General features: G+C 37.4%; 1 protein-coding gene and 1 pseudogene across 1 annotated transcript; both read right to left on the bottom strand.

Moving 5' to 3' along the window:
• Window positions 1-2,697: 2,697 nt before the first annotated feature.
• Window positions 2,698-6,932, bottom strand: FABP7 (fatty acid binding protein 7). Its single transcript, XM_036088758.2, has 4 exons — window positions 6,681-6,932; window positions 6,067-6,239; window positions 5,342-5,443; window positions 2,698-3,066 (listed from the first exon to the last, which is right to left on the bottom strand). Exons 1-4 carry the CDS (start codon window positions 6,751-6,753, stop codon window positions 3,016-3,018), a joined length of 399 nt encoding a protein of 132 aa, XP_035944651.2. The 5' UTR covers window positions 6,754-6,932; the 3' UTR covers window positions 2,698-3,015.
• A 7,049-nt stretch (window positions 6,933-13,981) lies between these two features.
• On the bottom strand, window positions 13,982-14,160 carry LOC118533502 (U2 spliceosomal RNA; annotated as a pseudogene).
• Window positions 14,161-15,246: the final 1,086 nt, after the last annotated feature.

The following is a 15,246-nucleotide window of genomic DNA, read 5'->3' on the forward strand; positions in this document are numbered from 1 at the left end:
TTTCATGTATTGCCAGAGTGCTTAAGTCCTGCCTCAGTTTTAGGATAATTCAAAAGCCTTTCTAGAACCAAAATGCTTTCCAGTGGTGGACAGAATGGTCTTTGGAATTTCTCAGTCCACAACCTCAAAAGTCTGGAGGAAAATGGGCAGGGGAAAAAATGGTGGACAGATGAGAGAGTAACTTTAAGGACAGCAAAATAACTTGTGTGTTTCTAGCCCAAACATTTTCAAAGATAGGAAAAGGATTTTTTTTTAAGTGTAAAAATAGCATTTTTCGGTCTTCTCCATCCCCCCATCTCCCCAGTTTTCATTAAGCTTTAGTGGAAGTGAACTGATTGTGAAACAATTCTTCAGTAAGTAAGCATAAAATACCACCTGCATATTTTGAAACCTAAGAAATGCTTGAAATCCTAAAAAGACAATGGGTAGAAACATCATTCTGCCTTCTACTCCCTCTGCTTTCTTTTGTTTTCCTTTATACCTACTCTCTAAGAAGCACAAAGCTACGGTGCCTCAACATCTCTGGGTTTTCACCTTAGCTTTGGAAATGTACTGATAGGTCCCCATGTTCCAGAGGGAGGAATGGTTTGTTGTGAAGGTGTACATTTGGGTGAGAGAGAACACATGTGACTGAGTGGAAGCCACTGCTTACTCATCATCAGTGGTCCAAGTGTGGATTTCCCAAGACAGCCTTTACTCAAGTTTACAGACCTTGGGATTTCACAAACGTTTTCCCAGGGCCTGTTGGTCAAATTGCCTGTGGGCTTGGTAATTTTCCCTTTTCTATTAGCTATGTTAAAAACAAAAACAAAAAGGACAAACCAGAAAAGTTAGTACACTGGCAGATTACTGTAAGAGCTGGAATACTGCTTGAAGAAAAAATGATTTGCAACTACCCTGTAAACATTTAGGAAGCAAAAACATCTGTTAATTACTTTCTCAGAAAAATACATTTGGTCCACCACTGCCACCCTTGATCTCGGTAATTATAATTTTAATTTTGTTCTCATTTAGGCCACCCAAAACCCTTCCCATTCTTCACTCTGCGAGACAATTGTTATGGAAATAAACGGCAGCAGGATGTTATTTGGCCTAATTATACTGAGCCAAAGCTGCCAAATCCCCATCCTAGGCCTTGTATCTTTAAGAATAGAGAGGCCAGAATCCATGCTTCTACTGGAGCTTAGGCTGGAATCACCAAGAGAAATCAGTCCTCCAACAGAAGCAAAGATGAAGGGTGTCTGAACAATTTAGAGCAAACACTGTCTTGATGTTCTGTTTCATGTTTTTAAAGACAAAGGGATGGGGTGCCTAGGTGGCTCAGTTGGTTTAGCAGCAGGCCCTTTATCTCAGGGCTGTGAGTTTAAGCCCTGCATTGGGCTCCACTCTGGATTTGGATCCTACTAAAAAAAACGGGGGAGTGGGGCGATAGATCCTGTGGTTTTAGGAATTTTCATCTAAGCCTGTCTTATCTTGGCATTTGGTAATAAGTGTATTCAAATGTTAAATCCTATAGCTACACTTTAGTTTTTTCTACTCTTCATTATAGTAATTAAAGTAATCCAATAGTCAGATAATAGTATCATTATGGTGAATTTTGTAAGTTAAAGTAAGTTTCCTCATGCTTATATCTGTAAGTTAATTGGGCCTTGAATTAATTTATAGAAATTTACTGAAATCGGCTGGCTGATTAAATGAATATTGCATATTTTTCCTGAAAAAATATTTACCCTATTTTCCTACCAGAGGCTAACAGAGAAAAGATTTCCTAAGGAGTGATCAGGGAAACTAAAACTCTTGCTTTTTTCTTTTTTCTTTTTTTTTTCCCAGAAGAGATGTTAAATGAAATGTCAATTTTTGAGAAGAAATGAAGGGGAAAATCACAAGGTTTACAGTTCTCAGTATTATTCATTAATCATGAGAACGTGGACATGTAAACCTAATATTCAATTTCCTCTTCAGTAAACTAAAAATAATAGTATCTGCCTTACCTGCTTCACATTGTTGGTTTGGGGAATTGGCTAAAAAGTATTTTATAAACGATGAAATACAAAATAACATTTGTTTGTTTCTACTTACAAAGGCAAATCCTAGCCAGTTACAAATAGATATTTACTTTCCCTTGGTCAACTCAGTTTGGACAACTCCCACACCCTCTACCCCCCAAAAGAAGGGAATTTGAATGCCTTAATGTACATTCTATGCACACTCCATTTTAGCACTCTTATTGACTTAGTTGAGCTCAATGTACTTGTCTGGAGACACATCTTTATAATCCAGGATAAAATTCACTTTCTTTTCCTATATACCTTTCAAAAAGAAGCCAGTTACATGACATTTTGATTATGTGATATTTTGACTATATTTACCTTTAAATATAAATAAGACATTTTCATGTGTATCATTTTGTTTCATCAGACTACCTGTTTCTAATAGCAGCCCAACCCACCATCACAAGGCTACTTTGGGTTCTGGCCAAATGAATTTAATTGTCACAAATTCTCTATGGCAGTCTCAACCAAAACTGTGGCATTTCCACTTTTCCCCAGGCTTCTGCTTATTTCTTTTTAATTCGTATTTTAAACAAAGTGCTAACTTTTCCAGCTTTACCTTATACAATAAGAAAGGCTATTTTGTCTAAAACCTCCTAATGTCTAATTCCCCGCCAGATTACTGACATTAAAAACAACGACAAAATTTCTCATGGGTGTAAGATTTTTATTCCAATTTGATTTGCATTCCAATGGAAATTATAAAATGTATTCACTTCTTTATTTTAAAAATGTGGCTTAAAATTTTTAACGTGAATTATAAAACATGATAAATCTGCAGTTCAAAATTGGGCTAGTTGCAGTAAAAAGTTTTTAAAACAAGTGTTTAAAGCACCGTTTTCTACCTCCACATCAGAGATAACCTTTAATTAGTGATCACCCATGCTGTAAGAGCAGGATAACACTGAGACTTGAGTAAACAGAAAAATTGTAGAGCTTTTCCAACCCCAGATCAGGAACCTTTCTATGCCTTCTCATAGTGGCGAACAGCAACCACATCACCAAAAGTAAGAGTCTGAAAGATGCAAAAGATAATCAAATCTTTTTACACAAGAATATCAGCAGCTGAAATTTCTAAAAATTATCATATATATAATTTATGTGTTATGCAAAAGAATAATGTCATTTACAAACATTAAATGCTGCATCAGCTCTTCACTTCTTAAAATAAAAAGAAAAGAAACTTTTTTATTTATGGAGTGAATAACACGTATACATAGTTCATGTCTCTAAAAGGAAAATGAACTGAAGCACCGAGATTAACTATGTAGATTCAGGTCAAAAGAATTCCTTTTGCCTTAAATTATCAGGGTAACTGGAGCAAAATAGCTATCTGCTTTGAAAGTGAATCTGTTTTCATAACATAAATTTTGAAGAATTTTTAGAAAATCCAAATAATTTGGACAAATGGTATTTGAAATGACTGGTTTCAAAGTCATCAGGAAAAAGTAAAGTTACAAATGTTCTCATTACTTTGGTCATCATACTTTAGCCGATGTGGACCTAGGTGGCTAGGTGGGTATGATATGGAACATGGGCTTTTATGTCAAATTGACTGGAAGAATTGCTCTAAAATTTCTACAAAACCTAGGGTTTTTTTTTTTTTTAAGGTTTTACTTATTAATTTGACAGAGAGAGACACAGTGAGAGAGGGAACACAAGCAGGGGGAGTGTGAGAGGGAGAAGCAGGCTTCCCGCAGAGCAGGGAGCCAGATGCGGGGCTCGATTCCAGGACCCAGGGATCATGACCTGAGCTGAAGGCAGACGCTTAACGACTGAGCCACCCAGGCGCCCAAAACCTAGGGGGTTTTTTAATGTTCATTATTTTCATGTGTTGACATGACTTTCAAGAATATAGCATGCCTTCATCATCCATTGTTTTAATATTTTTTGAAATCAGTCTTGACTGATCAGTCATACATGCCAAAGCTGAGCTATCCACTGTCCTGTATCCAGGGGAAAAAATGGAGATAAAAGCATAAAGGAGAATCTCAGATTGGATCTTTTATAAATCAGTCCTTTTTTTCGACGATCAGTGCAGAAATAAGTGGGCAAATATTCGTTCACGTAAAAGGAAAACTGATCCTCTGTTCTCCATCCCATTTCCACCCGTGAAAAGAAGTATGAATAATGTAAGCCCTGTGTCTTAATCTAGAACAGCCCTGATAGCAGCAATTATGGAGAAGAGAAAAAAACAACAATTTCCTTAAATCACAAAAACGAGAAACCCCTTTCGTCCACTTAGAAGGAATATGTACAGCAATACCGAGCCCCCCCCAAAAAAACCCCAAATGATATATTTACTATTTTAATGTTATCAAAATACCATTACTCAGTTCACAAAATAGTGCCTGGATGTTAGATTAAGGCATTACATTTTCCCCAGGTTATGATGTTACTCCATTATTAGAGAAGTTTTACTTTATTTTATATCTCATAGGTTTTTACATGACTACCAGTATTGAACAGGCATGTTTACAAGACACCTTATGCCTCAAAAGAAAGACTGGAAGGAAGTAACACCAAAATGGTTCCCTCTAAAGAGATACTACACTTTTCTGTTACATCCTAAATTATCTGCACTGAACATATGGAATTTTATAAACTAAAATATAAAGTGCTTAAAGATCTCTTATTTATTACAGTAGCTGTAATTTCTCTGATATTCAGGAAACTTGATATTTTTATAGTAATATCACTCCTTTTATATATTTCCATGAATATTTTTTAAAGATTTTATTTGTTTGTTTGTTTGTTTGTTTGTTTTAGAGAGTGAGAAAGAGAGAGAGAGAGCTTGAGCGGGGTGAGGGGGTGGGGGAGGAACAGAGGGAGAGGGAGAGAATCTCCAGCAGACTCCGCACTGAGCAGAGCCCTACATGAGGCTTGATCTCATGACCCTGAGATTATGTCCTGAGTCGTAACCAAAAGTCAGATGCTTAACAGACTGAGCCACACAGATGTCCCCATGAATATTTTTTATATTCATTTTTCATTTGAGGTTTAGACATTCACGGTAATCCCACACATTCTTTTGGCATAGTTGTAGCTAAATCAGTGGCAACTTTTTAAAAATACGCTGCATAGAATTTTTCTTTTTTTCTATAATTAAAGAAGCAGAGCTGAGGATACAGTTAGCTAGGACATTTGTATTTCCTCTGTTGTACGCATGGTCAAAGAACCTTGCTGGAGACTTAACGTTATCAACGAAGGGAGGGAGGGAGAAGGAGCTGGGGAACAGGAGTGAGCTGTGCCAAGCTAGAAGGAACCAAGGGAGAATTGCCATTACTTACCATAGCCATTTTGCCATCCTTAATTTCTCTTACAAAATTTGTTTCTTTGCCATCCCATTTCTGTACATGAACAAGTTTGTCCCCATCCAGGCTAACAACAGACTGAGACCGACAACAAAATGCAGAACATAGCAAAGGTTCAGATTAGATTCTCATATAAAAATCAAGTGAAGTGGTTTTTGAAGGAGCTACATAATTGAATAAATGGTGGGCAACTAATTATCATATTAGTACCATATCCTCTGTTGCTTCTGGAGTCATTATAGAAACTAATAATTCATAATTTGATTGAAATGTGTACATCTAAATGCAAAAACTTCATCTATCAGAAATGAAAATCCTGAACAAGTACTCTCAGACCGGTCACTCTACTCTTTTAAACAAAGCTTTAAGATGAGGCAAACTATTTAGTCAAACTGAGGCAATCAGAGAGATTAAGCAAAATGCAATCTTTATTTTAAATGAACACTGTTACTTTTTGAAATACAGATATGAGAAGAAAAATGTAGAGTAAGAAATAGACTTGAGATTCGAGCTACAGTCAGCAGCCACTGTTCAGAACATCACATGTGTGCGCTACAATGCGAAATTAATCCTCATGTCCTCTCTGAATTGAAATACAGAGAACATTCTCTACTTCTCATCATCTAAAAAAGAGAACCATGCGGACTCTCTCTTTTATTCCCTGCTCCCCACCCCCTTCCAGCGAAGGCGCGGCTCCTTACCTTACAGTTTCTGTCGTCTGCAGTGGTTTCGTCAAACTCTTCTCCCAGATGGAAACTAATCTCTGTGTTCTTAAATGTGCTTTGAGTCCTGATCACCACTTTGTCCCCGTCCTGACTGATGATCACTGTTGGTTTAGTCACATTTCCCACCTGCCTAGTGGCAAAGCCCACACCTAAAGAAAGAAGCAATACAGTTAGCTGCAACTTCCCAAATAACTCACATAACAAGAATCCACTTTCCTATTCTGGAATCCAGACCCTCAAGTGTAAGTTTCATCAGCCCCCTAATCAGCCAATACAACTACTGAGCTATAATCATATATATGGATGCTTAATTGGATGCACAAATGATAAGTGGATGCTGAAGAGAAAACAAAAAGGCACAGAAGCTTCACATTCTCCACAGACTACTAAATGCCCTGTTATTTAGCCCCAGGCAAGAAAGCAGACACATGCCACATTAAAAATCCCTTCTGTGGGAAATGCATAGCCTAGCATTCGATTACAATACACTCTGTCTTTGTCACTCGCCAATCTCATGGGTGAAGAAAGGAATGGGCGTACTATGGAAGCTGCAGGTTAAGAGGAGAGCAGCACATCTTATTTTTACCTACCTAGAGCCTTCATGTACTCATCAAAGTTCTGGCTGTCCGTCAGCTTCCAGGTAGCACAGAAAGCCTCCACCATCCTTGCCCTTTCTGTTAGCTTTGAAAACAGGTAAGAGACAGGAGGGAGGATCTCTGGATCTTACTGCCAGTGCAACTCAGAAGACCCCTTTGCACCTCACCGCAGCTCCTGCCTTCTTATTTGGAAAAGAGGCAGGCAGAAAGCCAAGGATTTGAATTGCAAACACACCCTTCCAGTGTCCCCCTTTCCAGAAGGCTGTTGCCGGGGGAGGGGGGGAGGGGGAGCTCAAGTGAGGTTCCAATCTGCTTTGTGATTGGCTCAGGCCACTGGGTTAGCGGAGTAGGGCAAGTGCCTCCCTAACCTCACTCTGTAGCCTTTCTGCTGAGAAAGCTCTGCAAGGATTCAATGGGGCTGGAGGCAGGGAATGGGGAAATGAGAGAGGGTCTTTCAGGTTCAGCTCGAAAACTTGGCAAAGGCAATTTCAGACTGTGCGGGAAGAAAAAGATGCACAATAGGACATTCAGATTGATTTCCGTTAATGGCAAAGCTGATTACAAATGAGGACCCCCTTTAAAGAAAACCACTGAAATGTCAGACTTTTCAGACAGAAGAGGCTGAATAGTGTCTTTTATTTTCTCTCATATTTACAGGGAGAGCAAAACACAAGCTACAATATGCCAAACTAGGAGAAGAGGGGGAGGGGGTATAAATGCCTTCCCTAGATTGTACAACGAGAAGGCTACTCCGTCTGAGTATCAATGGGGCACTAACTAACTTTGGCCTCTTCCCAGCACAAACTGAGTGAATTTAAAGATCCATTGTCCTTTCTAAGAATCTGAGAGCCAGACTGAAATGGAAAAGGGACCTAAGGAAGAGTATGGTTAGGACTCACTAATGAGGTACAAAATAAAAGAATGTTCTTTTTTCTCTCCTTCAACAGATTATAGAATCCATGTGGAAAAATTGAACATAAGATCATTTAATAAGATTTTGAATACATTATATGTTAAAAAAAAAAAAAGAAGAAGAAGAAGAAGATAGCAGGAATGGAAAAATGAAGGGGGGGGGAATTGGAGGGGGAGACGAACCATGAGGGACTATGGACTCTGAGAAACAAACTGAGGGTTTTCGAGGGGAGGGGGGTGGGGGGATGGGTTAGGCTGGTGATGGGTATTAAAGAGGGCATGTACTGAATGGAGCACTGGGTGTTGTATGCAAACAATGAATCGTGGAACACTACATCAGAAACTAATGATGTAATGTATGGTGATTAACATAATATAATAAAATAAAAATATATATATATAATATCATAGAACATCCTATATGTCCCAAATCATCAAAATCAAATAATTTTGGCAGTGAGATTACTATCCATAGGGCTGAGAAATAAATCATGTTTATTAAAGACTAAAAAAAAAAAATAAGATTTTGAATGACTTGCACCATAGGACCTTTTGATTTCCTGAGGCCACATCTATGTAAATACCATCTGTATATAAGTTGGGTGTTAACAATGGGGGTAGGAATTGGAAAAATTGTGAGAATCAGAGGAGCTTTGGCTTTCCTTGTTCTGATTCAGGGTACCCCCCAAATAGCAAAATACCTCAAGAGTTCTAAGTAGAGTATTTAATGGAGGTCTCAGAAACTCCCTTCCCCAGAGGTTCTTCGTGCTTTACTTAGTATAGACCACAGATGAAAAGTAGGCTCCCTGGCTTTCATGGGGATGGAACAAGGGCATCTGATTCAGCAATTCCTGCTCTCCTCTATCTGCTAGCATTTAAGCCTCAGCCCACTGCCTTTTAGCTTCTGCCCACACTGCAGACGAGACACAAGCCTCAGAACGTGTCTCATTCCCCTGCCAGCTCCAAGATTCTACTGTGATGTCTCAAAGATACCTCAAAAGTGTTCCTTTAACATAAATTTAATCTTTACCCATACCTGGCCTTTCTCCAGTTTTCACCACATTTGTAAATGGCACCATCAGCCACCCCACGGCACAAGCCGGAAAATCTGGAATCATTTTTTTTTTTTAAAGATTTTATTTATTTATTTGAGAGAGAGAGAATGAGATAGAGTATGAGGGGGGAGGGTCAGAGGGAGAAGCAGACTCCCCGCTGAGCAGGGAGCCCTATGTGGGACTCGATCCCGGGACTCCAGGATCATGACCTGAGCCAAAGGCAGTTGCTTAACCAACTGAGCCACCCAGGTGCCCCTGGAATCATTTCTAACACTCTATTCTCTAAAATCAAAATCAGTGTCAAGGTCTATCTATTTTGCTTCCTGAATATTTGTCCAATTGTCATCCATCCCCTGTCTCTACAACTACCATCTTAATTCAAGCAGCCACTGTCTTTTATGAATCCTTTTGATGTGGGAAACAAAGGCAGAAGAAAAATTATTAAATCTCCTCACTACCTACAGCCCACTGACAAGTCCTTGGAACAGGCAGAGGGACCTTCCTCTAGGAGCTCAGCTGCTTCGATGGTAATACTCTGCTAAGGGCAAGAGGCAATCTTAGCTTGAGCCCCAGGATCCTGTAGATCTACTTGAACATATAAAAATTCCTTTGGAAACTTCCTTTTTCTTTACACCCCCAAGATACATGTTGCCAATCATCCTCTAAGCATATGACCCACTGACATACATCTAAAGAGTCTCATGACTGAGTTTTTACTAAACAGTGATAAATGACCTTTTCCTAAAAATAGCTAGCCCCCTCAGGATCCTGGAGACCTTGTTTCCAAAATGCCAGGAACTGGAGGAACTGTGGGGAATCAGAGAGGCTTTGGCTTTACTTGTTCTGACTCAGGGTACCCCCAAATAGCAAAATACCTCAAGAGTTCTAAGTACAGTATTTAACGGAGGCTCTGAAAGTCCCTAACCCTCTCCCAGCTTGAAATTATATAATGGGCCACTCCTCACAGCCCCAGCACAGCTCTTTGTGCCCACAGGTCCTGTCCCTGTGCTTTAATAAAACCACTTTTTTTTTGCACCAAAGATGTCTCAAGAATTCCTTCTTGGCTTCGAACCCTAACATCTTTCCTACATCACTATGGCAACAGCCGCTCAGCTGTTCTTCCTTTGGCCATGCCTGATCTCCAGTTCTTTCCCGACACTGGAGCCTGAGTGACCTTTTAAAATACAAATCTGCATTTTTCTAGTGACAAAAGGTGTTGAGACCCTTTTCATGTGCTTCTCTGCTATTTGTATATCTTCTTTGGTGAAGCGACTGTTCAAATCTTCTGTCCATTTTTAATTGGGTTGTTTGTCTTGCTGCTACTGAATTTCAGAGTCCTCAGTATATTCTAGATACAAGTTATTTGTTTCTTCATTTTCTTCATTTTTTTGATTGTATTAATGGTTTCATTGGTGTGTCAAAATTTATCAGGTATGTACATTAAATATGTGCAGCTGACTCTATGCTGATTACAGCACAGTAAAGCCATTTTTAAAAATCTAAATTTTTTTATTATTATGTTCAATTAGCCAGCATATAGTACATCATTAGTTTTTTAACATAATAAATAAATAAATAAATAAATAAATAAATAAATAAATCTTATCTTGCTCCTCTCCTGCCTAAACTCCTTCATATGACTTCCTCCTGCCCTCACGTTAAAGAACAAAATTTCTAACATTGTATATACCTGGCCTGCCACTAACATTTAAAGGACTCGGAGTAAGAACTCAAAGGGAGGCTGACATGCCATTGTGTCTCAACCATAAAAGTTATGGATCCAACGATGCCCACAGCCTCACCAGCGTCCCAGCTAGAACTCAAAGCCTACCCCTCTACCCGTTCCCGACAGGCATCCTGTGGCTCCTTGCAGGCCTGAGCACTAGCACAGATCTGGTGAGGCGGGCGGGCAGAAGCTGATCTGGAATCCCCTAAACCTGGGATGGGGACTAACCTGGACTTGGTGTTGTGCTGACATGACTGAAGATGCCGGAGGCCACCATGGAAAGCCTGAAATGAAACCAACCCAGAGAAAGCAAAGCGTATACAGTCAGACCCTTCTGACATCAATTGAGCCTTTGAACCAAGTCCCTAAAGCTAGCTCCATCTATGACCTTTTCATAAATTCTCTTTTTTGTTAAATCTAGATGACTAATTAATCCATTATGCAAACAATCCTCTGTGATGGAAGTTCTTAGACCATTTTATTTTGTAACATCAGAATATTCTTCTGTTCCGTTTAATAAAATATGCTAAAACTGATAGAATGTTTAAGTATTATTCTAAAATATAATAAATCATTTCTTTTTCATTGTCCAAGAATGTAAGATCATTGAAATTGTACATATTCACCTTAGCTCCTTATAGATCATGGTGCTGAAATTATTCACCCATGCTCATTTATTTCTTCCACTCTCTACATAAGGATGTAAGCTGATGATATACTAATTTTAACTTAAAACTTAAATTCTGTAACTCTGATTCTTTCATACCTCATATAAAACATAAAATCTCAGCAATTTAGAGATAGTCTTTTGGTTGTATATTAATATAGTGTGAAGGGGAAGAGAATTTTGTTATACACATGTCTATAGTAGAAATTTAAGGAAAAGCCACTTGACGATTTTATAGTTCTCTAAACTGACACTTTAACCTTACTGTTTTTAATTATTTAAGATGTATTAGTTTATACCTAATAATGTTTGCTTTCAAATAATAGGCTATTTTTCTCTGTTATTGAAGATTGTACTAGAAGAGAAAGGGAAAGATTAGCGAAGAGACTGTGTTGTGCTAAGCATGATTCAACTAATAGATATTTTTTCCAATTTTCCTATACCTGAGAGCAGTTTATGATTTTGCTATGGCTTTTATAACACGAATGCATCCACAGGCTTTAGAAAGCAAATACTGTGACAGATTGACCACTCTTTCATGGCTATTTTCTTTATGTATTAACTAATGACAATAAATGAAATAAAGATTTTTTTAATAGTGAAATTAAAGGAACAAAGAAAGAAAAGTTGCTTTGGGCGATCTTGGCAAAATCTCCACGTGGAGTTGAATCTCCTGGCACCTGCTTTATGGTATTTTTTTCTTCTTAAGAAAACAGAAAGTATTAATTTTTAACACTGTTCTTGAGCAAAGTAAGCCAACCATGCATGCATAGCTTGAATTGGAATTGCTGGGCCATAGATTAACCTTCAATTTTGGAAGATAATGCCAAAATGTTTTCCAAAATGGATGCACCAGTTTAGGCCCCCACAAGTGGATTCACATCTTCCCCAACACTTAGTACTGACAAGCTTTTTAAAGTAGGCCCATCAGATGCATATAAAATGACAATTTTGTCTTGATTTGTGTTTTCCTAATCTCTAATGAGGTGAACATCTCTTCATGTGTTTATTGGTCTATGGTTCCTTCCTCTGTGAAATATCTATTCATCTTCTGCCCAATATCATGTAGATTGTTTGTGTTTTTCTTATTGCATATTCTTGATCCTAATTGTTTTAGAGTGTGGTTGTCATGAATATCTTCTGCAAATTTGTAACTCACTTTCTTTAATGTAGCTTTTGATAGCCAAAATTCTTACTTTTTAATTTTTTTTTTAAAGATTTTATTTTATTTGACAGAGAGAGAGCACAAGTGGGTGGATCGGCAGGCAGAGGGAGAAGGAAGGGGAGAAGCAAACTCCCTGCCGAGCAGAGAGCAGGGTCCTGGGATCATGACCTGAGCCAAAGGCAGATGCTTAACCAACTGAGCCACCCAGGCATCCCTTTAAGTTCTTGCTTTTAATATTGTCAAATTTATTAATATTTTATTTTATGGTCAATGTGTTTTGTCTTATTTAAGGAAACAGCCTACCCAAGTTCCAAAAGATAATTATATGCATTTTCTACCAAGAGTTTTAAAGTTTTAACATTTGAGCTCTTAACTATCTGGACTATATTTTTACATGTCGTGAGAAGTAGGGACCCAAACTATACTCACCTCTGTAATTTTCAACATTCCATACATGTGTTGATCTCTGCATCCTATTTTATGTTACTAATCAATTTTAAAATCCCTCTACTATTGTTAAGTCATCTTAATTTTTATGGCTTTGGGATAATCCAGTATCTGGAAGAGCAAGTCTCCCCAACTTATTATTCTTCTTTGGAAATATCCTAACTATTCATGGCCCTTATTTTTATATATATACTAAAATTCTATTAACATCCATAAAAAAAATTGTTTTTTTAATTGGAATTACATCTCTTTTATAGATCAATTTGGAATAATTGACACCTTTATATTGTCTTCTTATTTATGTAAATGATGTATCTATTTATAGAGTCTTCAATATTGTGTAATAATGTTTCATCATTTTCCCTCTAATGCTTTTGTACATATATTATATAGACTTAGATAACTGGGGTTCCCTGAGACTACGGAAAATAATATTTTCTCCTTAATTATATTTTCTAGTGGTTTGCTGCCATTTCATAGAAATATAACTGACCTTGGGAAACATCTGATCTGTAGCCTGTTCACTACTATCCTATTATTTTTAATAACCCATAGATTATTTTTCTAGGTTAATAATGATAGCATATATAAATTATGCTATTTCAACTTACTCATCTCTGATATAATTTTTCCTATAATATTGTACTTAGAACTTCAACTCAAGGTCAACTCAAGGCAAAAACATTGTTGTCTCATTCCTGATTTTTAAAGGAATGCTTCTAATGTTCATCTATTTACTATGTCATTTCCAGGATTTTTATAAATCATCTCTTTTTATAGTAACAATGTCCCCTTAAATTCCAGGTTCCCCAATTATATTTATTATGAACGGGTATGCTGGTGGGTCATATGCCCTTTTGCCATCTAATATAGTGTGCCTTTAAAGCTTAAAATAAAGCAAGAAAGTCTTTGATCTACTCCACCATCTGCCTCCTGGCTACAGGATGTTAGGTCTGTGCCAACCAGAAACCTAGCAAGACATATTTCCTTGGATATTGCAAACAGGAACATTACATTTTAGATTGTTATAATTCTGTTCCCTCTTTCCTGCCCTTTCCTTCTCCTCCCTTGAAATTAGAAAAGGGCAGGAAGTAGCTAGCATAATGCTCCCTTAGAAGTGTGGTTTCTACATACAAGGTGCTATTATCTTAAGCAAACTTTAAAACCACTTAAGCAGTAAATGATGAATATGGTAGTTTTTTTGCCGGTATATCCCCAAAGTGTCAGAGAACTAAGCAGTGAGGACAGAATATTCCAATTCATTTCACATTTGTTTCACAACTGGAAGCTGATCCCACCAAACCTACCCTCTAGCTAAGATAGCTAGTTCAGATAGCTCGTCTATCTGAGGGGAGGGGTCTATCAGTTATTATCTGTGTAACAAGTTTAGTTAAAAAAACAAAAAACAAAAAACACTACTCACACTGTATGTAACAAATGCCACATCTGAATGATTATTTCTTTTACTACACTTGATCTTAGCCAAAAGGCCAAGAAGCGATAACCAAAAAATAATAATCAAATGACACATGAAATCTGTGGGCATATCTACAAAAAAGTAAAGGTCACATTATCCTGACAACAGAGAACAAGAGTATACCCTTGAAAATTTTATCAAAACAAACAGAAGAAAAAAAAACAGAAAAATATATCTGGCATATCAATAGGTGCGAGTGGCTTCTATAAGACAAGAGCAAGAACCGGGGCGCCTGGGTGGCTCAGTCAGTTAAGCAGCTGCCTTTAGCTCAGGTCATGATCTCAGGGTCCTGGGATCGAGTCCCACATCAAGCTCCCTGTGAGACTCTCCGTCTGCTGCTCCCTCTCTTGTGTTCTCTCTCTCACTCTCTCTCTCTCGCTCATGCGCACACACACTCTCTCTCTCAAATAAATAAATAAGATGTTTAAAAAAAAAAGACAGGAGCAAGAACCCCTAAGAAGAGAACAGATTGAAATAAAGGATAAGCCTAATGAAAACAACAACAACAAAAAGACTGAGATTCAAAAATAAGCTGAATGTGATCAAAAGACTCAAGGAAATTAATAACTAAATAGAAGGTATTATATCAACCGAAGAGACAGTAATAAATAGAATGATATTGTTTGAAGAGACTCTCCAGAATGCAGGGAGACATTGTGAGTAGTGAAAGTGAAAATGTTAGCTATGAAGAGAATGAAAATGCAGCCTAATTATTACAGATATCATTAAGATAGACATCAAAACGAATGGAATAAACAAAATCATAATTGAGAAAAACCTTCTGTAGCTGAATATAAGCATCAGTATATAGATCAAAATACCACATCATTTCATATAATAAATGAAAATAGAATCCAAACTCTAATTCTAGCAATATTTTTTAATCAAATATAATTCAAATAAGTAAACATATAAATAAGGGGAAAAGCCAATAGACATTCAATCAGAGTTGAAAAGATGCATAAAATGTTATAAGAAGTATAGCTGACCAGTCTTTCCATTATAGCATTTACATACCAAATCAATATAGAGTAATGTCACAGAGTGTTTGAAAACAGCTGTGGTTCAAATCTGTTTTCATTATATGTGAATGTAGAAGACATGTTCTCTT

This window comes from Halichoerus grypus, chromosome 9 (genome assembly GCF_964656455.1).
Source record: "Halichoerus grypus chromosome 9, mHalGry1.hap1.1, whole genome shotgun sequence".
Lineage (NCBI taxonomy): Eukaryota > Metazoa > Chordata > Mammalia > Carnivora > Phocidae > Halichoerus > Halichoerus grypus.

Excerpts from the sequence above, each read along its gene's own strand:
- FABP7 (XM_036088758.2), bottom strand. The coding sequence starts at position 6,753 with ATGGTGGAGGCTTTCTGTGCTACCTGGAAGCTGACGGACAGCCAGAAC. Across the intron at positions 5,444-6,066 it reads CAGACGACAGAAACTGTAAG|TCTGTTGTTAGCCTGGATGG; the intron begins GTAAGGAGCCGC and ends TGTCGGTCTCAG. Across the intron at positions 3,067-5,341 it reads AGGATGGCAAAATGGCTATG|ACTCTTACTTTTGGTGATGT; the intron begins GTAAGTAATGGC and ends TGCATCTTTCAG.